At 46.9% G+C, this 27,731-nt stretch overlaps 2 protein-coding genes across 7 annotated transcripts in view; one reads left to right on the forward strand and one right to left on the reverse strand.

Moving 5' to 3' along the window:
• Positions 1-332: 332 nt before the first annotated feature.
• Positions 333-27,731, reverse strand: part of LOC147444618 (uncharacterized) — a 162,444-nt gene continuing 135,045 nt past the window's right edge. For all 6 annotated transcript variants that reach the window (XM_086527169.1, XM_086527173.1, XM_086527174.1 and 3 more), the window contains one exon: positions 333-855. The gene's annotated coding sequence lies outside the window, so the exon portion shown is untranslated. The remainder of the gene's footprint in view (positions 856-27,731) is intronic.
• On the forward strand, positions 19,291-20,494 carry LOC147444619 (uncharacterized). Its single transcript, XM_086527902.1, has one exon. The coding sequence runs from the start codon at positions 19,590-19,592 to the stop codon at positions 20,298-20,300; it is 711 nt and encodes a 236-aa protein (XP_086384028.1). The 5' UTR covers positions 19,291-19,589; the 3' UTR covers positions 20,301-20,494.

A 27,731-nucleotide genomic window follows, 5' to 3' on the forward strand; every position in this document is an offset into this window, starting at 1 on the left:
CATGTAACCATATGTTACAAGGTGTGATCTTGTGCATCATCTACTAACTTTTCCACAAACTCAAATAAAAAAGACCACACAATTGTCTCGTTGATGTAGCATGGGGGGGACCGTGGTCTCACAATAGTACCTCATACACAATGACAATAGTTCATCTTGTATTTAGACTTGAACGAACATCTAAGCCGAGAGAGCGAGCAAGCAAAGTGAAAGATGGTGGGCTGTTGTTAGCAAACAAGACTAACATGATACATGGAAGTTGTGTCACCGACCAAATTGAAGCAGAAACATTGTTAAAAATGGAGGTATATCAAACGGATTAGACAAGCTAAAGAAGGAACCCAAGAGCCACCTTTCCAGCTTGATATTAAAAGGCCTTGGCAACATACACAAGAGCACCTTGCTTGAAGCATACATGCATTCATCAAAGTGTTTTTGCTTCTAGTAAATAATGAGCAGCATCATCTTTGAATAGGATGAGATGCCATTAAATTAAAATTTGTCAAGGGTATGATTATCTTTATGTTTCAAGGTTCTTTGTTGGAAGATACTCTTTGTGGCCAAGTAAGAAAATTCTAAAGCTGAACAAAGAAACCTGCTTTTGTGAGGTTTCAACAAAGCAAATACAACTGCCATGATTATCTTTGCACCCACCGGTGAATTCTACATTACTCCCCCTCTTGCCCTCTCTCATGTGTGACAGAGTACCAGTACCGTGCTAATTGTTGCACCCTCAACTAACATTCTGAAGCTCGATCTCACAATAAATAATTATGAATAGTAGAAGAGGAGATTCTGAAGCTGATCAAAGAAACAGTTGTTATCAGGTTGTATAGGGTTGTATATACCAGTAATCTGCACCCACAAACGAGTTTTGCATCTCTCTCTCTCTCTCTCTCTCTCTCTCTCTCTCTCTCTCTCACACACACACACACACACACACACACACAGTTTAGCTGCACCATCGCAGGCACCCAAGCCCACTCACTATACATTTACGAGGGAGTCAGACTCAGTCTATATTGATGAGATATACATGCACCTCTGCTTGGAGGATCTAGGACACCCTCTTCATGAGCTCACACAGGTTCTGACAAACATACTACACGATGCAACAACACAGGCCTTCCCACATAGCCACCCTTTAGAGAGACCTCATTCTGCGAAGATGCCCCAGAATAGTTGTTATGATGAGGAGTGTTGAGAGACAAGAGTCAGGCTACAAAGGGAGGTGCTCATGGGCGTAATCACTCAGACAGTCGCGAATTACCTTCCGGCTCCTTGTGCGACAAAAGAAGAGAGCTTACCTAGCCCAGCTGAAGAGATTTATATCAATCATTCTTGAGCCAGGACTCAGGTAAGGCTTGGAATTTGTTTCCTGAGCACTCCCAAGCACCAACTATTACATCTACAGACATATCGGATGAGTTTGCTACTTCTCTCTACATGACCACGTACCAGCAATTATTGCCAGATCCACGAGAAGCATGCCCACACACTTCCGCTTTCTTTACTATGGACATGGTAAAGAAAGCTGTTGATGGGATGATGGCTTGGTAGCTGAGCATTTTACACATGCGAAGGATCTTTTGGCTGATCTTCTTGCATTGATGTTTGATAGAGATGTGTGTGAGGGTTTCCTTGTTGATACTTGAAGCATGTCCACGATTGTGCCTATTTTCAAACCGGGGGACCCTACTTTGCCTAAGAATTACCGTACTATCATGATTGGACACACACTAGCCAGATTAAATGCATCCATCGTTGAGCATGACCTGAGCAGATGGGCAAAAAGAGAGGGCATTTGAGCGCCTGGACAAGCTGGTTTCAAGAAAGGTTTCTCTACCGTAGATCACATTCTCACACTACGAGCGATTATTGAGGAGGGCAGATTTCATGGGAGGAGGATTTATGGTAGGTTTGTGGATTTCCGCAAGCTTTTGATACAGTTCCGAGGGGCAGATTGATGTGCAGACTATAGGATCTGGGAGTGCCGGTAGAGCTCATATGGTGGATCATGGCCTTGTACAAGACAGTTACAGGACGAGTGCGTACGCCCCAGGTGATGTCAAAGTGAATAAAACAGGGTTGCCCACTATCCCCCTCTCTTTTTGGCATGTATTGCGATGAGGCTTCAGACTACATAAGAGGGAGGGTGACAGAGGAGCACAATTGGCAGTGACATGGATACCCCTATTGTTATATGAACATGATATTGTGCGATTCACCTGATGGGATGCAATGCCATCTTATGCTTTACACACATTTGCGCAGGATACTGGTGTGTTTCTTGACCTTGTGAAGACCAATGCTATGGTATCCAATACTACAACGCAATGGGTTAGGCGATCAACACCCAGTTTTACTTATGGACAAGACTGAGTGGAGTACACGTATATGTACACTTACCTCAGGGTGGTTTTTAGTGGCCCAATTTTCTCATGAGGAAGGCGGCAAAGGCTAGATTGACTAGAGCATACGCAGCTTTGGGAGGTTTGGAGAGGATGTGTTCACAGGTTCAGTTCCAAGAGCCTCGCACCAAGCTATGGCTTTTTGATACTCTCTTTCGATCAGCTATGCTATATGGAATGCGGATATTAGGACCCTCAATAGATCATCATAGTCGTCAGCATGGATGTACAGATGGGTGGCGAGACATGGAGAGGCCACGTATCTCCATGATCTCAAGGATGATCAACTTTAAGGCCTTGGTTCCCCATGCAATCATTCGAGCAAAGATGGCTGCCCCTCCTTTGGTGGTTGATGTTCTTATGAGATCAGTGGCATTCATATACAGCTTATGGGAGCTCCCACGAGATCGTTATGCTCGGCTGGCCGTGGAGTCCTCTCGGCACTTGACAGCATACGGAGATACATCATGTTGGTATGCACAGATGGCAGCATGGTTTGAGCTACATGGTTTCTCTATGGGCAAGCTCCCCCCCTTTTAAGTATTCTCAAGATGCACCCTCTCTTTCTCTGACACGGAGGGAGGTCAGTTGGATATGCAGAGGACATGGATACAGCCTATACACAAGCTGGGCACAAAGATGACTACATATAGAGAGTAATTTCTCCAGCTCACAGAGGATGGGTTCTTATCTAGGCTTGCCTACAGGGATACTCACTTGTCCCACACATTACGATGTGCTACTAGATAGATTCGGACATCATCACATCAGTTGGAGATTGAGATTGGCCGATATCGAGGCATTTCAGCTGAGGCCAGGTTGTGCCACCTGTGTTAGTGAGAGCAAGAAATAAAGCTTCACCATATATGCCACTCTAGAGGATACTATGAGATACGTGGCCGCATTCACTACCTCTTTAGAGAGGGTGTTGCGCCTCTATCTAGAGTTATGAGATACCAAGATCAAAGATGTCTTGGCTTGTCACAAGACAGACACCACATGCCAATAGAAAAGAACAGACTGAACAGACTTTTAGCACTTCAATAACAACTGAACTGAAAGAGAGAGAAAGCACACGCGACACGGAGTGGCGGAATTCCACCCAAGAGAGTATTGGCCCCAAACCTTAGCACCCCTTTCGGTATTTCTTTATATTGCATCAGCACAGTACAAGCCGGTACTCCAGACTCTGCACCTTCTCCGGGAAGCATGCTAGAGAATGAGCCCATGGCCTCATATTTAAAGGCCCAAAAGCATCTGGTCCAAAAGCAATGCCCAAAAGCTGCCAACGTAGATCGTGGAAATCCGTACAACTGCCACGTCAGTAGTTAGCACAAAACGGGGAAATCCGTACTGTCTGCCACGTCATCATGTCAGTGCAAATTGCAAAGATCCGTACAATTGTTGCCATGTCATCAGCTCCACGCAACACTGTGTGTGAGAGCATCTTCTTCAGCTTATGGAGGACGGATTTGTGATCAGACCCGGATACATGGATATTCATCTATCGCACGGGATATGGTGTGCTATTGGTTTTACTTTTTACTTTTTTGGGCTAGAGCCGGCAAGCCAGCAAGGAACTGCCTTTGCTTCGCGTGCACGCAAACGAGTCAAAGACAAATTACCTTGCGGACTTGCCGACAAAGGGAAAAGCGCTTCCATGCCGTATCGTGGCATGTCAACGGGGAATGGAAGCAAGTTTCCCCCTCGGGGGAGTAAAAAGTCTTTTCATGCCATGTTAGTCAGTCCATGTTCCCTTGTTAGTCACGCCACCCGAGGGTAACGCCGGGAAATCACCAAACGAATTCAGTGATGCATTTAAGGACCAAGGCTGAGAGAGAGGGACGAACCCTTGTAACTCACAGACCGTACTGAATCTTGCCCAGGTACTCCAGGATTTTCGCCTGGTAGAAAAAGGCCCCCGTCCAACGGATGTCCGGTAGGACTGCCATACCCAAGGTGGGCGTCGGCTCAAAGGAGGCATCCCGATCCGGCCAACCATGGTCACCAAGGCCCGCTCGGAAAGCCCCAGGACCATGTTAGGCGGGACCGCACCGTACGCAATAACTACAAGCCCTACGAGCTTTCAACACCCTCACGGGCCAGAGCATTGTAGTATCGCGGTACGGCCCCGCAGAGGAATGCTGCAACGTTATCCGCATAGGCACTCCTCAGCTGCGGTCCACGACGACCATTATGGGCCCCACGGGGGACAACCCATCTTGGCAATCGCTTTCCGCTAATCTCCCCTCCCAGGAGTAACACTTCGGTATCTTCACCGCTCGGATTGTTTAACAGCCATCTAGTATGTTCCAAACAGGGTCGTATTGAGCTTCTGAGATTGTCCAGTTCAGGGCATTGTACCAACAAGTGTGTAAGTGACCTTGAACCTTCTTCCATTCCGCATAACGGGCAAGTCCTCGACTGTGCCCGTTCAATCTTATCCTTAAGCCTTAAGCCATCCACTCTTGCTAGTAACAAGACTTTCTCCTCCATCCCACCGGGGTTCTTCCCAATGCTCTGCCTATAGAGGTATCCACGGGTGTCCTCATACTTCCTCTCGATATAAGGATCAAGGGAGACACATTGATGTGAGTGTTCCCAGAGCTTCCAGCTCTCCTGTCTTGCGGTTTCAACAGAAGCGCCGTTGATATACCTCTGCCCCCAAAACTTTGTCCTTTTACACCAGGTCCACTTCTTGAATTGGTTCCATTCTGGTATATTATTAACCAAATCTGCAATCCAAGTCTTTAGACCTACGTACTTGGTAAAAGCTCGTACCCTCTGTCCTGCACAGTAAGCTGGTACGGGGGGGAGCCCTAACTCCCGGTGAAGAGTTGCTGCTGCCACAGAACTCGACTTCGCGGCCTTACCGACTACCCACCTCATTCCAGTTGCTATAAGCGTCTCTAATGGGTTCAACTTCCTCATGTCATGTGAGCCCATAATCTCCGCTCCATAAGTCGCCACTGGGAAGACGCACGCCTTGAGAAAGGCCAACCTCGACCACATCGGAATTTTCTTAGAGCATAGAAGATGTTTATGGGCATATAAAGACTTACGTGCGCTTTCAATCCTATCCTTAAGGATAGTATCGATCGAGACTTCGCTGTCTATTAAGATGCCCAAGTACCTATACTCCGAAGCTACCTGAATCTCCTCAGGTCTGATGTGGGGTTTGAAGGCAATAAGTTCCTCAAGGTCCCGTTGAACACGGTCGCCTGGCATTTCTTTATGCCGAACTTCATCCCCCACTTCTCCGCCCAACTATGCAATCTATCTAAACTAGCCTGCAACTCCTCCTTAGACTCCGCAAATAAAACTAAATCATCTGCAAAAAGCAGGCCCTGGATCTTCAGGAGTAGGCCTGGAATAGCCACCCCAAGGTCAGTCGCACTCTCATCCAAGATGTCATTAATGAATATATTAAAGAGAGTAGGCGACGCGGGACACCCTTGACGCACTCCACGGGCGATTTGGACCTCCTCACTCAACTTCGCTCCCACCCGCACTCTGACCTTGGAAGATTGGTACAAGGCTCGAAAGAAATTCAAGCAACGACCTCCAATCCCTATGGCTTCCATCTTTAAAAAGAGCGCCTCGTGTGGCACTGTATCGTACGCCTTTTCAAAGTCAATATATGCCGCAAACGTCGGTTTCTTAACAACCTTTCGTCTGAGCACAATCTCTTTCAAGGCAATCACTTGTGCCACACATTCCTCCTGAGTCCGAAATCCGGCTTGACCACGCAAGAAGAAGTTCCTTTCCTCAAGTTTCACTGAGATCCTATTGATCACGAGTGAGGTCAAGAGCTTCAGAGAGATTGGAATCAGAGAAATCCCTCTGTAGTTGTCCGGATTAGAAAGATCACCCTTCTTCGGGATATACACCACTACCGAGGTAGATGATGCCTCCGGCAACTTCCCTGAATCAAACCAAGTACATAGCAGTTTGAAGACTGCTCTTCCCATGTCTGTATTTGGTTTAAATCGATCCGATCTAGTTCCCTTGTCTTGCATAAGGATCTTGAAAAATTCAGGGGGAATGCCATCTATCCCAGCTGCTTTATGCCGCTTGATCTTGCGGCATACCTCTCGAACTTCAGTCCATCTAATAGAGTCATTGATGTCCTCTATTCTAGGCCAAAGTCACACAGCATGGTTTTGCCAGTGTTCTGGGTCCTTGCTGTGCCCGGAGGGATCGGCGAAGACGCGAGAAGCATGATCCTTCCAAATGTCTCGGATCTTCTCTTCGTCTGCCTGCAGCTCGCCGTTCTGGTCTCTTAGGGGTTGAGCGGGCCCTCCTTTTTTGCTCCCCCCTAGAACGGCTTTCATATGCTTCCACCAAGCATACCATTCCTTGCGTCTTGCCAATTCGACGCTCTTGAGCATGAATTGTTTGAGAGCCTCTCTCTCGCTTCTCTTCGTTTCAGCTCGCGCCTCTTTTCGGCATTCAACAAACTTCCTCCACGCCCTATCTTCACTAGAGGAATCAGTCTCTGCCTCCCGCAGAGACTTCCAAGCTTCCCGTCTTCGGTTGATGGATCTCCGGGCTCTCGGGTCTAGCCTAAAGCCTCTATTAGGCCTCTTGGGGGGCCTTACGGAGAACGCACCAACATCTCGAGAGACTCTTTCAGCTGCCTCCTCAAAGCTCTTCGACTGACGGTTCACCGCCGCCTGCGTGATTTCCCCCTCCTCCGCTACTTCTGGTAGGGAATCCCAGAAGTTGTGGTGTAAAAAGAGTTGAGCCGCTGGCTCAATTCTAGTCGCATCAATGGAGGGGGGGGGGGGGGGGGGGGGGGGGGGGGGGGGGGGGGGGGGGGGGGGGGGGGGGGGGTGGGGGAGGCTCCGCACACACCGCATCACACACCAACTTCACCTTAACAGGCCAGTGGTCCGAAACATCCACCGATCTCTGGACACTGGCATGGCCGAGGAATTGAAGGGCCAGATCATTGGCCAAAAAGAAGTCAATGTCTGATCGTCCTTTACCACGGGAAGAGTGATACGAGAGTCCAGAGCCTCTCGTTTGGACAATCTTAAAATCAAGGTCTTCATTCCCCAACCATCTCTTCATCGGGCGCTGTCTAAGATTCCAGTCCCCTCCGATCAGGAAAGGAAGGCCCTTTCTGCCCAACCTACGAAGCTTCGAAGCTAACGCGCTTAAGACGTCTGCTCTCTCATCCACTAACTGCCTCTGCGGGACATAAACATTTCCATAAATCCAACCATCCTTCATATTTAAAGGAAAGAGTTGAACAAACAAGGAGTTTACGTCCGACATTCCCAACTCAAAGGCTCTGAGCTCCTGGGAGACCAAGCTCACAAGTCCCCTGGCCCCTGGTTTCTCAGACCCTGGCACTTGGAATGTCGAATACCCCGCCATTCTAAGGGGCCATGCACCCTGAAATAGTCGAGTCTCTTGGAGACCCACCACATTCCAAGTCTTTTGTAACATTATGTACTCCAACTCCCCCCGCTTCGACCGGAGTCCATTCATGTTAAGCGTGGCAAAGATCGGCGATTTCAACACTTCCATCGCTGGCCTCAAACGGTTCCTATCTCTCCTAGCGAAAGGAAGCGAGATCTTAGCAAACCACCTAAGCCTACTCTCCGATTGGATGACCTGGAGGACATCTAGGGCTGCTTGTTTACTAGAAGTGAAAACATCAAAGCGGGTGCTCCCAGTCCGATTGTTAAGGAATCGATCCAAAAGCTCAATACTTGCAAACAGGGAGGTTGATCTCAGTGCGCGTCTCAAGGCCTTGCTGAATGACACTTCGGTGTGTTCATTAGCGCCCCAAATGCACAGCTTGCCAACCGTCCCTTCTGAAACACCCCTCCCAAGCCTGCCTCTCATCATTACCCGTTCCTCTCTAGCCGGTCACCTTGGGGCGGCGACCGGGTCAATCTCGGAACCGACAAGGATCTTAGCCTGTTGTTTTGAAGTTGATCGGCATTCATGACCTCAATGTACCGTACTTCCCTTGTTGAGTTCGTTCCATCTTGGTCTATGCCCCCGCCCTTCAGCTCCTCAGTTGGTTGCCCTTCCGAGTTAACTGTGAGGCGTCCAGTCTCAGCCATAGCTAGTGAGTTTTGCTGCCCCGCTACGCACTGGTTCATCCCGTCCTTCCCGGTTTCTGTGAGTTCGGGTTCACCGTAGCAGCGACCAGCGGGGCCCCGCTCCCCACTTTCTGGGGTGCTGTCGATCGCAGTACTTGGGGAAGCTCCCAGCGCCCGCCTCCCCGAGGGTACCTGGTAGCAGCCCTCTTCCACGTCAGCCCAGGTACCCTTAACTGGTGCTCTTGGATCGTTTATATAATATGGTTGTGAATTCATAGAAAATGCACGACTATACTTAATGAACAGGTTGTTCACCTTTAATTTGGAGGGGTCCGGGTTAGGTATGTCGTTCCCGAGGGATCGACAACCCACTTTCCGGACTATGGTTATCCTGCATGTAAGATTTCATGGTCACAACTGCCAACGTGTTGACGAATCAACTCCATCCTCTAAATTCGTGGATTCACATAAGTATCGGTACAATCCGCACAACGTTTTGCTTCTCAATCGGTGGGCGAGACCGAGGGACAAGCGGGTCCTTGATCTGGGTGTGGTCCATAACGGTCCCGTGTTTAGCAAGACTTTAGAATCCACACCCTACTGTAACTCATCACGTAGTTGGTACACTTGCGGGTGGATCACCAAGCCCGAGGGTCCATGATTTTGGCTCGAAGTAGAGGGTGTTCCGTGAAATGGGATGGGTCAGGGGAACTCGGCGCCTCACCTCACCCATCTCCCGTTTCATGGTGCACCCACCCTTCCACAAGCATTGACTGTTCCGTGGAGGGTGACATTGGCACCGCCCCGAGGGAGGGTGGATCGTGAAATGGAGTGGGTCAGGGGAACTCGTCGCCTCACCTCACCCGTCCCCCGTTTCACAACCCACCAGTCCGTCTCAGGACGTCACCGCCACCCCTTTAGTTTGGAGTTTACTCTCTCCGTGAGTCAAGGGGGGGACCAGCGGAAAGGTTACACAAGGAGCGCTATCAACCCACCAACCTCAGCTGTATGAAACACCCATCCGCTGGTGAGTCGTGAAATGAAGTGGGTCAGGGGAACTCGTCGCCTCACCTCACCCGTCCCTCGTTTCACAGTCCACCAGTCTAGGTTCTAGTCTCAGGCCGTCACCGTCCCCCCTTCCACTGGGTAAGTGTTTCATACTGCTGGTGCGGAATTACGGCCAAAAGCTTCTCCCCCCAAGCGGTCCTCCAAGGATTGTGTCCCTCTTGGCTGCCGCCAGTTGTGTCATGAGGTACATTCTTTCTCCCCTTGCATGCAAATATGAGAAGCCGAGCCTCTAAACCTAGGGGGGTTGGTTGGAAACCGACGGAAAGTATCTGGGCGTTCAGGGTGTTCCCCCCTCGAGTCCGCTCGACATCCTTGTATGATTTTTACAGAACTTTCCCAGGGTAGGTCCGTTCGACATCCTCGGATGATTTTTACAGGGCTTTCCCTAGGTCCGACCATCCTTCTTGCCTTCCATACTCTCCCAGTCCCACCCCACCCCGATCTAGCTTTGCAGCTCATACTCGCCTTTAAGGCATTATGATCACTAATGTCCTCCCCCCTCCCCTTTGGGATTTTACTCCTACACACGGAAAGGGTTTTTCAACCGTACGTGGTCCCTCCATTGAGTTTTTGGGAAGCACTTAGTCGACGTCCAGTCCCGCCACGTGGAGGCGGCTTCCCGTTGGGACCGGTGTGCTATTGGTCAATTACGCACATCACACCAGCTAGAGATCGAGACAGGGATTCGAGGAGTGTCAACCGAGTCCAGGACCTGTCAATTCTGTCAGATGGAGCCTGAGACAGAGTTATACTACATATGTCACTGCCCAGTATACTATGAGATACGAGGCCGCTTCCATTGTCTATTCAAAGAGGGTTTTGGACCACTTTCTAGCGTCATGAGATATCAGGATCAGAGATGCCTCTGACTATACTACGCAAGCATAGAGAGGACCTCTTGAGAAGGGGCCTAGAGAGGAGATACAGCTACAACCGCAAATTACAAATTTCTTTCGGTCACAGATAGAGGAATCCGCCCCGCAGTATAGCGGCACCAGAGGCACATTGCTTGATCAGGCGATAGAGTTGGGGCAGTTCTGTACCCTGAATGAGGGGGCTGTCTCGACACCGACGGAGACTACAACAGAGGATCCACACCATACTAGCGTGACACACGAGTCGCCGAAGAGCTCACTATGGAGGACATTGTTATCTGCCATCGTCCCATGAGAGATTTCTTTGGATACTGATATACATATACATAATGTAACAAACTTGGACACCCCAAGTCTAGATTCTATCGCGACACAAAAGAGATTTACTTCAAAACACTTCACAATTCAAGAGTCGACACGGCCCGGCGTAGTTCCATGACAAGAGAGATTGGCCCCAAAGACTGCCACCCCTTTTGGTAATTTTTTTATATTAATCTTTGAGCAAAGTACAACTCCCGCGGGTGCTTGCTCTTAGACTCTGCGTCCAGATGCTCTGAGAAGTGAGACCCTTGGGTCACTTATAAACAATACAAGGGATGCTAAAAGCAGAGCCCCAAACTCAAGAGCAATAGTTCAAAAGCATAAGGCCCAAAAAGCAGCCAGCCCTTCTAGCGGAAATCCGTACAACCTTGTCAGCGCTTTTTGCACCATGAATTGCGGAAATTCCGTATAGCGGCCACGTCAACCACGCATACCGTGGCGTCCGTACAGCTGCCATGTCAACAAGCTTCTATGCTTTATTTTAATGCTTAGGAGCCCCTTTGGCCCCTCGGCAATTGTCCATGAGTTGGATTAAGTGGTCATGGCACGTCATCAATTTGTGACACATGATCACTAATACCCCACACAGTTCCAGCTAGTAGTACTTCTAGTTTCATTTTATTTCTTTTTGCACCTAGACATGGTATCAAATTCACCAGTTTGTAACGGTTTGGTCTCATAGGTCATTTTGGCCTCTTGAAGACGTTAATATATCATTTCATTTCATCATCTCTCTCTCTCTCTCTCTCTCTCTCTCTCTCTCTCTCTCTCTCTCTCTCTCTCTCTCTCTCTCTCTCTCTCTCTCTCTCTCTCTCTCTCTCTCTCTCTCAGCGGCATGGAGGGTGGGCAAGAGGAGTGAAGGCTTGGGAGAGTCCTCGAAGGACAGAGCACTCATACTACATTTCGCCTCCTTGGAGGAGTTGTTCTTGAAGAGAGGCCAACCCTCAAAAAGACCGGTAATTTTCTCGGTGATGATCTCACCCTCTTGCAGCTGGCTCGCATGAGAGGTGATTCCACAGATTATAGCAGCAAGAGAGAAGGGAAAGATGGCCTTTTACAAAGATTGTCAGGTGGTGATTACAGTGCAACACTCTACATGACGGTGTGAGACTTATGGGACCATACTGAAGATGACAACCTGGAATTGTAGTGGATCTTATAGGCTAGATGTGGGCGCCTTTGAGGATAGCTTTTGGGACAGGGACATTATATTCTTCTAAGAGACTCATCAAGCCCCTTGACAGATGGTTGCCACATGTGACGGGATACAGATGAGGGACAGCTTGCTAGAGTGACACGAGATCTAAGCATGATAATAGAGGATTGGGGGGAGTAGCAATGTTATTCAGAGAGAAGCTACAACCACTTCTACACATAGTACGAAGAGATGATCATGCTAGATACATATGGGTGAGGCTGAGGGTTGGCACATGCCAATTTTTATACATTGCCATATGCTACTTTCCCCCCAATACATCAGTATAGGCTAGGCCTAGAGGGAAATCACCTTTCTCTATCCTAGAAGATGACACATGGAAGTTTTCCAAGGATAATGACATCATCCTCCTAGGGGACTTTAATGCCCGGACGGGCAATGCTCATACATTCTTCTATGACACTTCAAAGGAGATGCTTCGAGAGCTGAATTAGGAGATTTGGAGCTTGACAAACATTCACAAGACAGAGAGAAAACGGAGTATAGGAGACATCTTACAAGTTACGGAGATGGCGACTACACGTGATCTGGCCATACTTAATGGCCTAGAGAGTTTTCCTAGAGCGGCCGGTTTCACATGCTTTCCACACAGGCATGGGGCCAACGCAGTGGACCATGTCATGGCACATCCGAGCTTCATCCCCTGCATTGAAAATTTCACAGTGAAACATGTCACGTGGGGCACATCCAACCCTAAGTGTCCATGGACAAGCAACAACACGACAAGGGTTCAGTCAGTTTAGATTTAGAAGTCATATGGCACTTTTGTGAGTCTATTCGTAGACCGTGCATGCCCAGTCACTTAGATTAGATAATATCCTCTGGTTGCACACAACATGATCAACAGTATTCCCATCAGAATCCATTAGAATCAGTTAGGGGATTTTTCTAGTGCATTTAGCCTATTTTCCCTATTTTTACATTTTTCACTTATTAATTTAAGTGACTTTCCAACAAAAGTAGGTAGGGCAATTTTGCTAAGTTTGTATATAAGCAAACTAGAGTTAGCACTAAATGGCAGAAGAGGTAGCAGGAGCTCCACGCTTAACAGGCAACTTCTCAACAGACACCCCCAAGAGACCTAGCGTTTTGCAAATCCAGCATCACCTAGCGGTTTTCCCCATCACATCAGCCTCGGCTACCGCAGACAGCAAGAGCCCCACCGTTTTTGCAAGAGATCGGCAGATCAGCCTAGCGTTTTGCATTTTGCAGAACCACGGCAGCAGCAGGACCAAAATTCAGCCCTAGCGTTTTTGGTTGCAGATCAGCCCCGGCGTTTTGCACCTTTACCGCGACGGAAAGTCAAGTACCATTAGCGTTTTCAGTTTTCAGCAGTTAGTACCCGCAGATCAAGTCCCGAACCTTGCAGATCTCACCTTTCCGCAGCAGTTCCTCGCCGCACAGTCGGTTTCCACCAGGTTTACACGTTCAGCCCGGAAAACGCAGATTTCAGCATCTGCGTTTTCAGCGTGTCGTCGTCGCATCGTCGTCATCGACATAGAGTCAGAATTCAGCAGATAGAAGATTTGCAGATTTCAGCCCATAGCGTTTTTGGACAGTAGTAGAAAGATTGCAGATTTCAGCCCATAGCGTTTTGGGACAGCAGTAGAAAGATTGCAGATTTCAGCCCTTAGGTCGACTTCGTCTTCATTGTCGTCATCGTCGACATAGCTTAGACTCGCATCAGTCACATGCATTCCCATTGTACCAGATTGTGCAATCATAAGTAGACCACTCTCGCCGACGAGAGTGGGGCCTTCGGAGGAGGGTTTTACAACAGTCTCTAGTGTCGTATCTCTCTTCTCTCTCTATCTCTCAGTCTCATACACTTGCACGCACAGTGTCCATTCACTTTGTCTGTGATCATAGCATTCTCTCATTAAGAACGGAAGGCCCTCCCTTCCATAAGAACAAGAGGAACCTTGAGCACAGTTCGGAGCACTCATCTTGAGCAAAGCGCAAACATTCATTCCGCTGCACCTAACATTGGTATCAGAGCTTTGGCAGTGTTCTGTATCACTCAAGGAAAGAACCACAAGAATCACAAGAATTTTTTTTGCTTGTTGCGGTTGCACGAACCCAAGTTCGCTTGGGCGTGTCGATTCCTAATCGTGTTTTTGAAGAGTGACAGGAATCCCAAGAAAGAAGGGCTTGTCCAGCCTCTCCTTGTGTCTCTTTTCACTCATTGAGAGTGGACCGTGCACTTAGCGGCCGGCCAATCGACGTGAGGTGGGAAAAAGCAACCTTGGTGTGAGCGCAAGGCCGCCAAGGGGTGCGCCCGCGGGAAGGAGTAGAACTCGGGTGAAGAGAAGATCCTTCTCAAACACGGTTTGCAAGGGAAAGAAAAACCTCAAGAACCTCAAGACCTCAACAATCAAGACCCTCAAGAACCCAAGTTTCTCGTGAACTTAAGAACCTCAAGACCACAAGAACCCACGACTTCAGAATGGTCATCACTCGAAGCGGAATGGATACTTCGCTTGGAGGTGGTGAGCATGAGAGAGGCAAAGAAGAATTTTCCCCACCAGGTGGTTTTTCCGACCCTCCCCCTTCCCCATCTACGTCAAGGATTGCACTAACTCCTATGGAGAAGTTGAAGCAGTTGTTTAAGGAAAGACCGTTAGCACGCGAAGAAAGAGAAGCAGAAAGAAAGGCCTACGAAGAACGAAGGGCCTATGAAGACCTTGTTTCAGTGGCTGGTCGCACACAGAGCTACAGCAGTAGGGAGCTGGCTAGTGCATAGTGGTCTCTCGGTCGCATGTGCAGCATGTGACCATTTGGTGGAGAGTCAACGTCACTGTCTTCGGGACTGTCCCTCGGCCCAGCAGGTGTGGCTACGAGTTCTTCGGTTGATGCCTACTCTCTCCACGGCTGGACAATACACTTGGGGGGCAGCGGCTTGGTCCACTCTCACGGGCCCGGCACTTCAATTTGAGCTATCTTCCACCAGCAGGATGATAGCGATGCAGGGGGGGCGATGTACACTCCAGCCTGCTATACAGAGCTTACTCCACAGGAGTGGTGCAGTGAGAGAGAGGAGTGTTGGGAGCTCATCAGTGGCCTGACACTTTGGTTCATTTGGCGGGCCCGCTAATTCCGCATCTTTGAGGCTCGCCCTGTGCCACCAGCAGAGACTATTCGTGACTTTTGGCTAGAGCTGATCCATACTCTCAGAGGACAGCTTGAGGGACTACAGGGCAGCTCCGACCGCATGCGGGAGCACCGTGAGGCTTTCCTTCGACTCTGGCGCCCTCGGCCTTTATACACCATTGTCCAGGGTGTGCTCAGATGGCACTACCGTCCACATGTGTGGCTCTTCCCTCCTCCCATCTCTTGATTTAGCCTCTTTGTATATATGTTGTTTTTTCATTGGGAGAGTCTCCCCATCATGTTTGTTGTAGCCCTCTCTTGCAGAGGTGGTCGTAGCCCTTTGGGCAGTTTTCATTAACTAATAGAAGGATCTTTTTCTCGGAAAAAAAAGAACGAAGGGCAGCCATAGATCGTGAATACATACAAGGAATGGCAGCCATAGAGCGTCAGTACGACTTGGAAGAAAAAGAAAGTCAAGCCAAATTTGATCGCGAGAACAAAGCAAGACAAGCAGAATTTGATCGCGAAAACAAAGCAAGAATGCAAGAGATGTTGTGACTCTTTTCTCAAATGCATGCACAGATGCAACAGAATCAAGAAAAGGAGACTCTCTCAGTCTCTTTTTCTCCAAAGCATGACACACAGGATTTGCATGATTGTGAGCAGCATGATGATTTGATTGACAATGATCAACATGATGATTTGGATGATTATGACAAGCATGATGATCAAGATGTGTTTTCTCACAAGCATGATGAGTTGCATGAAGAAGATGCCATTTCTCACAAACAGGATGAGTTGCATGAAGATGATGTGATTGTTCACAAGGATGATGTGTTAGTTGATGCTTTTTCTAGCGAAACTAACCTCGTTGCAGATTCGATCAATCACGAAGGATCGATCTTGACTCTCGAGCCTAGGTCCAAAGAACCCCCTCAGGAAGAACCGATCTTGGCTCTCAAGCCTAGGTCTCAAGAACACTTACAGGAAGTATTATGTGTTCGCATGATTGATACGCACGCATTGTTCGAATGTTTCATTCGTGATCGTTTCCTGTATTTTAGTCAGCATCTTTATGTGATTCCTTTTCCTAGGCATGACATATTGTATGTTGAGCACGTTTCTCTCATGGATGAGCATGAATGTATGCGGATTTTTTCGTGAAAAGCTGAAAAGTATGTATGTAAGGAAGTCACATTCCATGTCTCTTCCTTGGCATGACACAGTTTCCGGACGAGCACATAAAAGTATGAGCACCAAGAGTGGGCATTTCCATTGTGAATTGCCACAGTTGATTGCTCTAAATCATAAGAGAGAGATTCGATCTCATTGTTTGCATGTGTTTGATGAGCGGGTTGTCATTCCGTCTCTATGTTCATCTACATTGCATACACAGTCTTTAGCGAAGACAAGCTTTTTTCCACTCACTTAACATGGAATAGGTATGTTCACAGTTTTGTGTTGGAAATGGTTTCAGGAATTTTTAGTCATGGAGATTCTTGAAGAAGAAAGAAGCACGACTCTAGACGAAGTTGAAGCATCGAAGGAGCCACAAAAGACTGCCACTTTCGGCGCGGCCCAAAGAAGCAAGCGTTGCAGACCTTTATGAAGTTCAAGTACCGCACGACCCACACATCAGAGTGGGCCGGCAAAGAGTACCTTCCAAGATTCCGGATGCTATTGGCGATCTCCCTCGACGCCATACAGTTCGGTACTAGTGCCTCACTTTGAAGAGGAGGGGATGTCACGTGACACATCCAACCCTATGTGTCCGTGGACAAGCTACAGCACGACAAGGGTTCAATCAGTCCAGTCAGTTTAGATTTAGAAGTCATCTGGCACTTTTGTGAGTCTATTCGTAGACCGTGCATGCCTAGGCACTTAGATTAGATACATATCCTCTGGTTGCACACAGTGATCAACAGTATTCCCATCAGAATCCATTAGAATCAGTTAGGGGATTTTTCCAGTGCATTTAGTCTATTTTCCCTATTTTTTACATTTTTCACTTATTAATTTAAGTGACTTTCCAACATAAGTAGGTAGGGCAATTTTGCTAAGTTTGTATATAAGCAAACTAGAGTTAGCACTAAATGGTAGAAGAGGTAGCACGAGCTCCACGCTCAACAGGCAACTTCTCAGCAGACACCCCCAGGAGACCTAGCGTTTTGTAGATCTAGCATCACCTAGCGTTTTTCCCCATCAAATCAACCTCGGCTACCGCAGACAGCAAGAGATCAGCAGATCAGCCTAGCGTTTTGCATTTTGCAGAACCACGGCAGCAGCAGGACCCAAATTCAGCCCTAGCGTTTTTGGTTGCAGATCAGTCCCGGCGTTTTGCACCTTTACCGCGACGGAAAGTCAAGTACCATTAGCGTTTTCAGTTTTCAGTAGTTAGTACCCGCAGATCAAGTCCCGAACCTCGCAGATCCCACCTTCCCGCAACAGTTCCTCGCCGCACGGTCAGTTTCCGCCAGGTTTACAGTTTCAGCCCGGGAAACGCAGATTTCAGCATCTGCGTTTTCAGCGCGTCGTCGTCGCATCGTCGTCATCGACATAGGGTCAGAATTCAACAGATAGAAGATTTGCAGATTTCAGCCCATAGCGTTTTTGGACAGCAGTAGAAAGATTGCAGATTTCAGCCCTTAGGTCGACTTCATCTTCATCGTCGACATAGCCTACACTTGCATCAGTCACATGCATTCCCATTGTACCAGATTGTGCAATCATTAGTAGACCACTCTCGCCGACGAGAGTGGGGCCTTCGGAGGAGGGTTTTACAACAGTCTCTGGTGTCGTATCTCTCTTCTCTCTCTATCTCTCAGTCTCATACACTTGCACACACAGTGTCCATTCACTTTGTTTGTGATCATAGCATTCTCTCATTAAGAACGGAAGGCTCTTCCTTCCATAAGAACAAAAGGAACCTTGAGCACAGTTCGGAGCACTCATCTTGAGCAAAGCGCAACATTCATTCCGTTGAACCTAACAAAACAAGGTTGTACATTGTCTGCTACTCTATTTGGTATGTATATAGATGAGCTTTTTTATTACATTGACAAAGAGGTGACAAAGTGCCAAGCTCGCAGGGACGTGGATTCCATTGTTGTTATATGCTCATGCTATGGTGTTGACCTCTGACTCACCAGAGGGTATGCAGCTAAATTTGGATGCATTGCATAGCTTTCCAAAGGATAGTGGATTGTCTATAAACCTTAGTAAAACAAAGGTTATGGTGTTCGACACCACACGACAATGGATCGGGAGATCAACACATACATTCACCTATGGTCAGGAGACTGTGGAGTACATAGATGCATACACTTATCTTGGGGTAGTCTTGACTGGGCCAAGGTTTTCTTTGAAAAGAGTACCATAGACTTGACTGACTAGAGTGTATGGGGCCTTGGAAGGATTGGAGAGGATGTGTTTGCAAGTTCAGTTCCAGGAACACCGAACAAAGTACTAGGTTTTTCATACCTTGGTAGCTTCAATTGTGCCCTATGCCCTTTGTACGTCCGGATGGGTAAAGAGGTATGGAGAGGCCCTTGGTATCTAAGATATCTCGGCTAATTAGAGCCAAGGTCTCCCTGCCACACGAGATCATTAGAGCACAGTTAGTAGCCCCCGTATGGAGATAAAGACGCTTACCAGATTAGTCTCCTTTATGCACACCAGATTACTGATTTCTTTACACCATACACACTGGACAAATAGAGGAGCATCCAACACTGCAAAGCTCAGCTCATACTCACACCTGTGGTACTCTCATTGACCAAGCATTGGAGCTAGGGATTTCAAGACGCCCACGATTGAGGAGAGGAGCTTCACAGCATCGACGGAGGTTACAACAGAGGATTTGAGACTATCTCGACGTCTAGAGTACAGATGAGCATGGATTCATCATCCATTGTATCACCCTCTTGTATTGGGTACCCATTGTATCAGTGGTCACACATACCCCACACAGTTCCGGCTAGTAGCACTTCTAGATTCATTTTAGTCTTGAGTTCAACTCTCATCGAATAGATCTTTGAGATCTCTTGCCCAAGATGTTAAAAATTCTCTTCTTTTTCTTCTTCTTCTTCTTCTTCTTCTTCTTCTCTCTCTCTCTCTCTCTCTCTCTCTCTCTCTCTCTCTCTCTCTCTCTCTCTCTCTCTCTCTCTCTCTCTCTCTCTCTCTCTCTCTCTCTCTCTCTCTCTCTCTCTCTCTCTCTCTCTCTCTCTCGCGTCGTCGTCCTCCTGCACACTCTGTGTCTCCCCCTGGGCGAGGGGCTGCCCTGTGGGGGGGCGTCAAGCCACAGCCCTGCCCCCGACAAGCCCGCAACTAGCCTGCCCCTGGCGAGCGTGTATCTCCACAAACCCTTTCTTCGACAAGCCTGCTTCTCCCCTGGCGAAGCTGCTTCTTCCGCAAGTACAGCCTCGTTGTCTACCCCGACTCGCCTTATTGGCCTGTCCCGATCCGGGCTTTGCTTGGAACCACCTAAATTCATTCAAACAAATCCCTGCCTAGGGTTTGTTCCCACGGCAGTCAACCTACTCCAAGAATGAACACTCCTAAGCCCTCCGCAAAGAGCCGACCAAGCTTCGCAGCAATCGTAGCAGCCCCGAGCAAGTTCACTCAGATCAGACAGCTCCAAGTAGCCCTCGATCGAGTAATGGAGGAGAACCGCGACCTCAAAGCTTGCATCAGCAAGCTTGAGGCACGCTTTGACTCCATGGTCGAGCTTGCCACCAACAAAGTAAAAGAAGTCGAATCAAAGGTCACCCAAGCCCAAACGGCCACATTTGCCAAAGTACAGACTTGCGTGACAACAGAGTTCCGCGAACAAAAACTTCAAGAAGAAAATGCCCTCCAGGTTCGAATTGGTGGGCTCCCCTCGCCATGGTGCATCATTGAGGACACTCTCGAGGAAGCGATCACCAAGCTCAACGACATCCTTCAACCAATCAACATCAAACCTGAAAAGGTTTCTTGGATCAACGACACACACAGGCAAGTGCCACCCGAACACTGTCTTCTCACTTTTAGAGACAGAGAGGATAAAATGCAGCTACTACGACAAGCCCGACTCCTCAAAGGGACAAAGATTTGGATCAATGAGGAGCTGACAACAAATCAATTGAAGATAAAAAAGAGCGAGCTCAAGAAGATGCACGAAGCTCGCAAGCAAGGTAAATGGGCAGTCTATCGAGGTGGTAAAGCCATCATTCAGGAATTTCGAACCCCTAAAAAGGCTCTATCCAACCCCCCCTAGATCTTGTTTCCTTTTTTCCCTCTTTTTTCTTTTACCCCGATGATTGGACCCTCAGTCCTTAACTGATATGTATCCGATGGCTTCACTTAGAAGCAATGAGTCGATGTAATGTCTTTTGTGACGGTCCCATGGGTCATATATGACCTACGTGGACGATAAATCAATCAATCAATCAATCAATCTCTCTCTCTCTCTCTCTCTCTCTCTCTCTCTCTCTCTCTCTCTCTCTCTCTCTCTCTCTCTCTCTCTCTCTCTCATAACAGGTCTTGAATTCAACTCTCCTCGTCGGATAGATCTTTAAGGTCTCTTGGGATAGTTTCCCACGACGTTAAAATACTCTTCTCCTTCTTCTTCTTCTCTTTGTGTGTGTGTGTGTGTGTGTGTTAGGAATTTGTGCCCAAGCCCACACCATGGAGCTCTCCCCTTACTCTACCTTGTCTAGATTCAGTGTATTTGCCTACTAGACTTGCCTACTTGATTTAGTTGATGCTTGCATTGACTCCACATGCTACACACACACACACCCATGGAGAGGTATGCAATGTGCACGACTAGGAGCTGATTTGGGCTGATCTTGATGCCTACCATCACTTGTGTTGTCATCCAAAGCTTTCCCCATAAGCCTATATAATGGCTCACTATGTACTAGCATTCTAGTTCATTAATCAATCCAGTTTGTGCTTGTTATCTTTGTGCATTAAGTCTCCTAATTGTGCTTAGTGTGGTTGCACATGATGCTTTCACCATCATCATGAATGCTAGCCTAATCTAAACACCCTAATCTACATACTTATCATGTGGTATAAGAGCCTCATAAGGGCTAGTATCTCCTAGATCTTGGTTTTGTGTGTTTGTATGTGCATAGATCTCTTTGCTAGATCATCTAAGCACTCTCTCTCTCTCTCTCTCTCTCTCTCTCTCTCTCTCTCTCTCTCTCTCTCTCTCTCTCTCTCTCTCTCTCGGTTGGTTGGACGATCGCCAGTCATACCTCCTTGCATCGCATTTAGGATTTTGCATGGTTAGCATCGGATAACTTCATTGTGTGTGCATTGTGCTTATTGTGAACTTCAATTTCTCGAGCCCTTTGCAAACACTCTCTGCAAAAAGAAGGTGTGTGTGTATAACATGCTCAATAGCTACTAATGAGCTAATCCATGCTTGTTTTGGAGAAAATTTGAGCCTATAGCTCTCGGGTTCTCTGCTACGACAAGAACAAGTACAGTGGCTTACGCTTTACCGACAAGAAAACGAGCATGGCGGCGTGGTTTAGGGAGAGCAACCTAAACTTGGCTTGGTAAGGTCGCACGGTCAAAACCTACGCTCCATTTTTGGAAGGAGGCACACGACGGACCCGAAAATTGCATTCCAAAAGCCTTGAGAAAGGAGGGCGCCAAGTCTGCCAGCTACCACCGATCGACTGCGCAAAACTACTTTTTTTCCGTCCGTGTTTTGACCCACCAATCGTCATCACGTTTTGTAACGCCGACTGTCACCGTCAACGACCGGCCAGCCCCTGTACCATCCGACGTACCGTCCAAAGGAGGTATTTCCACGGGCTGCAGCAAATCTCAAGCCTACAAAAAAAGAGGTGTTCCCAAGGCCAGTAGGTCTGAACTTATCATGTAAAAACGCCTTTGTTCACGTGCTTCATCGATTGCAGAAACAAAGATTCTTTTTGCGGGCATTCCTACTGTTCTTTATTGCCTAGTTTACGTAAAGGGCTCGAATACTTCAAGCTCATTTTGCATACTCTTTTTTTGCAAATTCCTCTTATCCTTTGTGCTCACCTAAGGCCCGAAAAATGTTTGTAATCTCCAAATTCCAAATTCTTTGAGCCTCAAAGCATACCGTGAGTTTTGTGAAGGGGAACTCCACAAAGTGGAGAGTGACTTCACAACACTTTTGTAAATTCACAAGGGAATTAGACACTGCTTTCCCTCATGACATTTTGGGGATACACTATGCGCAAGGATAATCTCACGATGTTTGACGGCCAAGGTTTCCAAATTCCAAATTCTTTGAGCCTCAAAGCATACCGTGAGTTTTGTGAAGGGGAACTCCACAAAGTGGAGAGTGACTTCACAACACTTTTGTAAATTCACAAGGGAATTAGACATTGCTTTCCCTCACGACACTTTGGGGATACACTATGGGCAAGGATAATCTCACAATGTTTGACGGCCAAGGTTTCCTTACCTGGCAGATACAGACCAAGGGCTACCTAATGAAAAAACAACTATGGTCCACGGTCCCAAGCCATTGGGAGAGGGAGAAAGATTTGAGACTAGAGAGTCTTACGCACAATTCACAACACAAGATGAGCAAGCATTGAGGATCCTTCTCACCGCTGCAGAGGATAATTACATCCACTACCTAGACAAATGCACTACTTCATGTGATGCATGGGTCACGCTTGAGAGACACTTTGGAGCTATAGCCAAACACTCCAAAATCTCTCTCAATCTTACCATAGAACCAAGAGAAGATCTTGCTTCTCTTGTCAACCAAATGAAGAGCATATGCACCCAGTTGGCATACATTAAATGCCCATTGGAGAACGAAGACCAAGTAGACATTCTACTCAAAGCGGTACCAGAAGCAGACTATGGTCAGATTATCATAGTGCTCAAAGAAAAGGAGCCAGTACCAAACCTAGAAGACATCATCAACTCGCTCCAAGAGCACGAGAAGAAGATCCGAGACACAAGATTTCTGGAGGAGCTATCGTCACTACACCATCAAGGAACCAAACAAAGCAAAGATGCAAACACTACAATCGCACCAATCACACATCCGACAAATGTTACAAAATCAACCCTTGTGTGCATTGTGGTAAAAACAATCATGGGTCTAATTGGTATCTGTATAAAAACAAAGATAAAGGCAAAGTCAGCATCCTTAAGAATCTAATGAAGAAGACAATGGAGCAGTTTGCTACGTAGATTGTACTCTAATGCACTCGATTTGTTTTTTTCCTACACCCTAGTTGCTTACAATTCTCTAGGGGAGAATTTTTGCCCTACCCCCTTGTTGACCACCATTCTCAAGGGGAGAGATTTGTTGCCGACACCCTACTGCCACTACTTTGCAGGGGAGGCACTCTTTTGTAAACCTATCTAGATGAGAGACTTAGACCCCACTAGAAGGTACCTTTGACATTTGATGTGCTTAGACACAAAGAAGGGAGGATTATTAGGAATTTGTGCATAAGCCCGCACCATGGAGCTCTCCCTTACTCTACCTTGTCTAGATTCAGTGTTTTTGCCTACTAGACTTGCCTACTTGATTTAGTTGATGCTTGCATTGACTCCACATGATACACACACGCCCATGGAGAGGTATGTACGACCAAGAGCTGATTTGGGCTAATCTTGATGCTTACCATCACTTGTGATGTCATCCAAAGGTTTCCCTAGAAGCTTATATAATGGCTCACTATGTACTAGCATTCTAGTTCATTTATCAATCCAGTTTGTGCTTGTTATCTTTGTGCATCAAGTCTCCTGATTGTGCTTAGTGTGGCTGCACATGAAGCTCTCACCATCATCATGATGCTAGCCTAATCTATCCACCCTAATCTACAAACTTATCAATGTGTGTGTGTGTGTGTGAAGCTTTCCCTTCGGCAATCTTTACGATTTGCATGGGAAGTTGGTGATATCACCTCAAAGATACATCAACTCTCCTATGAATGCTTTTAGCCCTCTTCCACAGATGAACACTTTTGTGTTCGTGTTTATGTATATGATCTTTTCTGCAGGTTTTCCTCGCCTAGAGGTTACCACTCCTGAATTAATCCCAAAGATTTACATAAAAAAAAGTGTGTGCGTGCGCTTGTTTGTGTATGTACAACAAATTATGCATACTATTCACTTGTTTGGATTGGCAGCAAGCCTCAAAGTTAATTGTCGTAAATCCAAGCTATTACCTTTGAAAGGGAGTGATTGGCAATTGGCTCAATGTTGCCCTCGCCGCCCTCCCTTACACACGCACCTACACCCCCCTCTCGCCATCGCTCTGCCCTCCCATCCTCCCTCGCGCTGCCTTGCTCTACCCTCCCCAGTCCGCAGCCAGCCGAACGCGCAGCCAGCTCCCAACCCCTCACGCTCCAACCTCGCGCTACCGCTTCCATTCGCCCCCCCACTGTTGGGTTGAAGGCCTAAATAAACCCTTTTTGTACCTTTTTATACTTTGTCCCAGTTCAATATGAACCTGGACACATTTTTTAAAGGTCACTTATACTAAAGGTGGGAAAACCCAAAACTCACTTATTGAGTTTTCCCCAAAAACGTGAGCTCTCTCTCTCCCCCTCTACGTTCTGCTAGCGCTTCCCTTCTGCAGCACAGTGCCTCCGCTTCAAGCCTCAAGGCCTGCACATCTTCGCGTGCTCTATCACTTGCACACACCGCCGCCCGCTCATCAATTGGTATCAGAGCCCAATTAGGGTTTGCTCCCAAACCTGCAAACGCTGATTTTAAGCCAAGGAATTCAACTTTCACGCGAGATTTTGCAATTTCATCGCCAAAGGACTTGTCCCCGGACACTAGAGAGCTCCCGGCAAGTCAAATTGACCTACAACAGGCTGAAATTAAGTCAAAATCAGCAAATTACAGGTTATGATTAGGTTTTGCAAATTATGTATTACGGTGTGGGAACACTTTTGCTAAGTCCTCGCTACCCGAAAACACTGAAATTGCCGAAAAACAGGTGTTCTCAGTAAATTTCAAATTCATACAGGTTTTTGCAAGTGTTTTTATGATGCGACTACATTGGGGAAAGTGCAAATTGATGCAATCTACGCACGTTTGATAAATTTTCGCTATGTATGACCATTTGTAGCTCAATTTCATGCAATTTTGATGCTACAAATTGGAGCTTTTGCTCTTACATGCTTCTAAAGGCTATGTATTAGCCTTATTTATGTTTTGTGAGGCTAAAAACAACTAAATTTGTTCTTTTCGAGCACAAATTCGCTCACTGAAATTTCCTGCGCATAAACTTCAGATATTGATTTCTCTGCCCAAATCGACCTATTTCACCCCAAATTGCTCCTGTAACCATTTGGAGCTGTAGTGCACACCTCTACGAGGCTATATTCCGGTTTTTGTGCATTTTGCCCAAAAATTCAACGTATTAGCCCTCTTATTCGTGCAACTATGGCCTCATCTTCTTCGGATGTGAAGAATCTCTTCGAGATTAGGAGGTTCGATGGAACAGGCTTCGACCTTTGGAAAGACAGGATTCAAGGAATCCTATTTCTTAAGGATTGTGAAGGGGCACTTGAACAGGTAAAGCCACAGAAAATGACGGATGAAGCATGGGTTAACCTAAACAAGAAGGCTGTTACATACATTAAAATGGCCATGACCGATGAGACAGCCATTGATGTGAGGTCTCACAACTGCTTTTGATATGTGGGAAAAGTTAAAGGGAATGTATGAAAATACAACGCTTGTCAACCAGGTGCACTTGATGCGAAAACTTGTTGGCATGCAACTGTATGAGTCCAAGAGCACTACAGAGCACTTGTCGCTGTTCGCAGGTACTTTGTCGTAGTTACAAGATTCAGGCTTGCCCCCTTTTGATGATAAGCTGAAAGCTATCTTCTTGCTTATGACCTTACCTGAGTCATGGGAAACATTGGTGGTTTCATTGTCCAATAACCCCAATTTGACCTTTGATGGTGTTAGGGGTTCTATCTTGAATGAGGAAATCAGGAGGAAAGCAAGTGGAGAGGGAGGCAGCTCTGCCAATATGGTTAGAGGCAGGACAGAAAAGAAGAATGCCTATGCACAAAGGAGTAAGAGTAAGAGTAAGGAAAGGGGAAATGCCAGCAAAGGCAAGGGTGATGTGACTTGCTATTAGTGTGGCAGGAAAGGTCACAAGAAACCCGATTGTAGGTACTACAAAGCCGAGTTAGAACGGAAAAAGAATGGCGGAGACAAAAAGAAAGAGAAGAAGGAAGTCAAGACAAATGCACAGGATAGCTCAAAGGACAAAGAGAAGGCCAATGTGGCTTCTAGTGTTGTGATTGAGGAGCTGTCAGATGTAGAGGACATCTTGTGTGCCACTTTGTCAGATGATAATACTTATGATTTTGATGCCTCTCTTAATGTTCATTCACAGGACATGCAGATCACCAAGAGTGATCTTATTGATGCTTTGTTGACTGTCAATGATGCATTATCCCAGACTTGGATCGTTGATTCCGGTGCTTTAATTCATGTGACTCCTATCAAGGACTGTTTCTCTACTTTTGATGCAGGCAAGCGTGGCCATGTATACCTTGGAATTAATCATGCATGTTCCATTGAGGGTATTGGCAGTGTGCATCTCTCCATAGATGGCACAAATGAGCTTGTCTTGCATGATGTTAAATATGTGCCAGAAGTCAAGAAGAGTCTGCTTTCTTTTGGTCAGATGGATATGCATGGTTACAACATCTTGTTTGAGAGAGGATCATGGAAAATGACTAAAGGCTCAAGGCTGATTGTAAAGGGCACAAAGAAAGGGACACTTCACTGCATGCATGGAAAGGCCGTGTTGGGCAAGTTTATTGCATTGGCTGAAATTAACTCTCACATGGAGTTGTCGCACAAGAGGCTTGGCCAACCATATGAGCCAATAAGGTATTTCTAAGCTTTGTACTTTGCACAAGCTTAACTTTTGTAATGAATGTCAATATGGCAACAAGTAAAGCGTTCTTATTACTCTCGTGTCTCTCGTAAATCTTGTGTGCTTGATCTTGTACATTCTGATGTATGTAGCATGCCTACTAAGTCTATGGGAGGTGCATGCTATTTTGTCTCCTTTGTTGATGATCATTCTAGGAAAATTTCGGTTTATTTTCTTAAATCTAAGGATGAAGCCTTTGCTGCATTTAAGAGATTTCATGCATTTGTGACCACCCAAACAGGTAGAAAGCTAAAATGCTTGCGTACGGACAATGGGGGGGAGTTCACAAGTGCTGAATTTAACAAATTTTGTGAAAATTTGGGCATTAAGAGGGAGCTTACTGTGCCATACAGCACCTCTTCTAATGGTGTGGCTGAAAGATTCAATAGGACACTTTGAGAGAGGGTGAGATGCATGCTGTCCACAGCTAATCTCTCTCATGGATTTTGGGGAAAAGCTTTGAAAACTGCAGTGCATATATATGCAATCGATCCCCTCACATGTCTTTGAAAGGTGACATCCCTGAAGAGGTTTGGTCTGGCAAGCCTGCTTCATACGATCACTTACGCATCTTTGGTTGCGAGGCTTTTGTGCATGTCAGACCGGAGTTGAGGAGTAAACTAGATGCCAAATCCATTAAAGGCCTTTTCATGGGATATGGTGAAGAAGACGAAATGGGTTACAGGATTTGGTTACCTCAGCTCAAAAGGGTTGTACGCAGCCGGGATGTTTTTAATGAGGCAAGGCTGCTTCAAA

The sequence above is a fragment of the Adiantum capillus-veneris genome, chromosome 13 (genome assembly GCF_014529385.1).
Source record: "Adiantum capillus-veneris isolate H3 chromosome 13, ASM1452938v2, whole genome shotgun sequence".
Taxonomy (NCBI): domain Eukaryota; kingdom Viridiplantae; phylum Streptophyta; class Polypodiopsida; order Polypodiales; family Pteridaceae; genus Adiantum; species Adiantum capillus-veneris.

Bases quoted from the DNA above. Each gene is read 5' to 3' on its own strand.
- LOC147444619 (XM_086527902.1), top strand. From the start codon at position 19,590: ATGAACACTCCTAAGCCCTCCGCAAAGAGCCGACCAAGCTTCGCAGCA.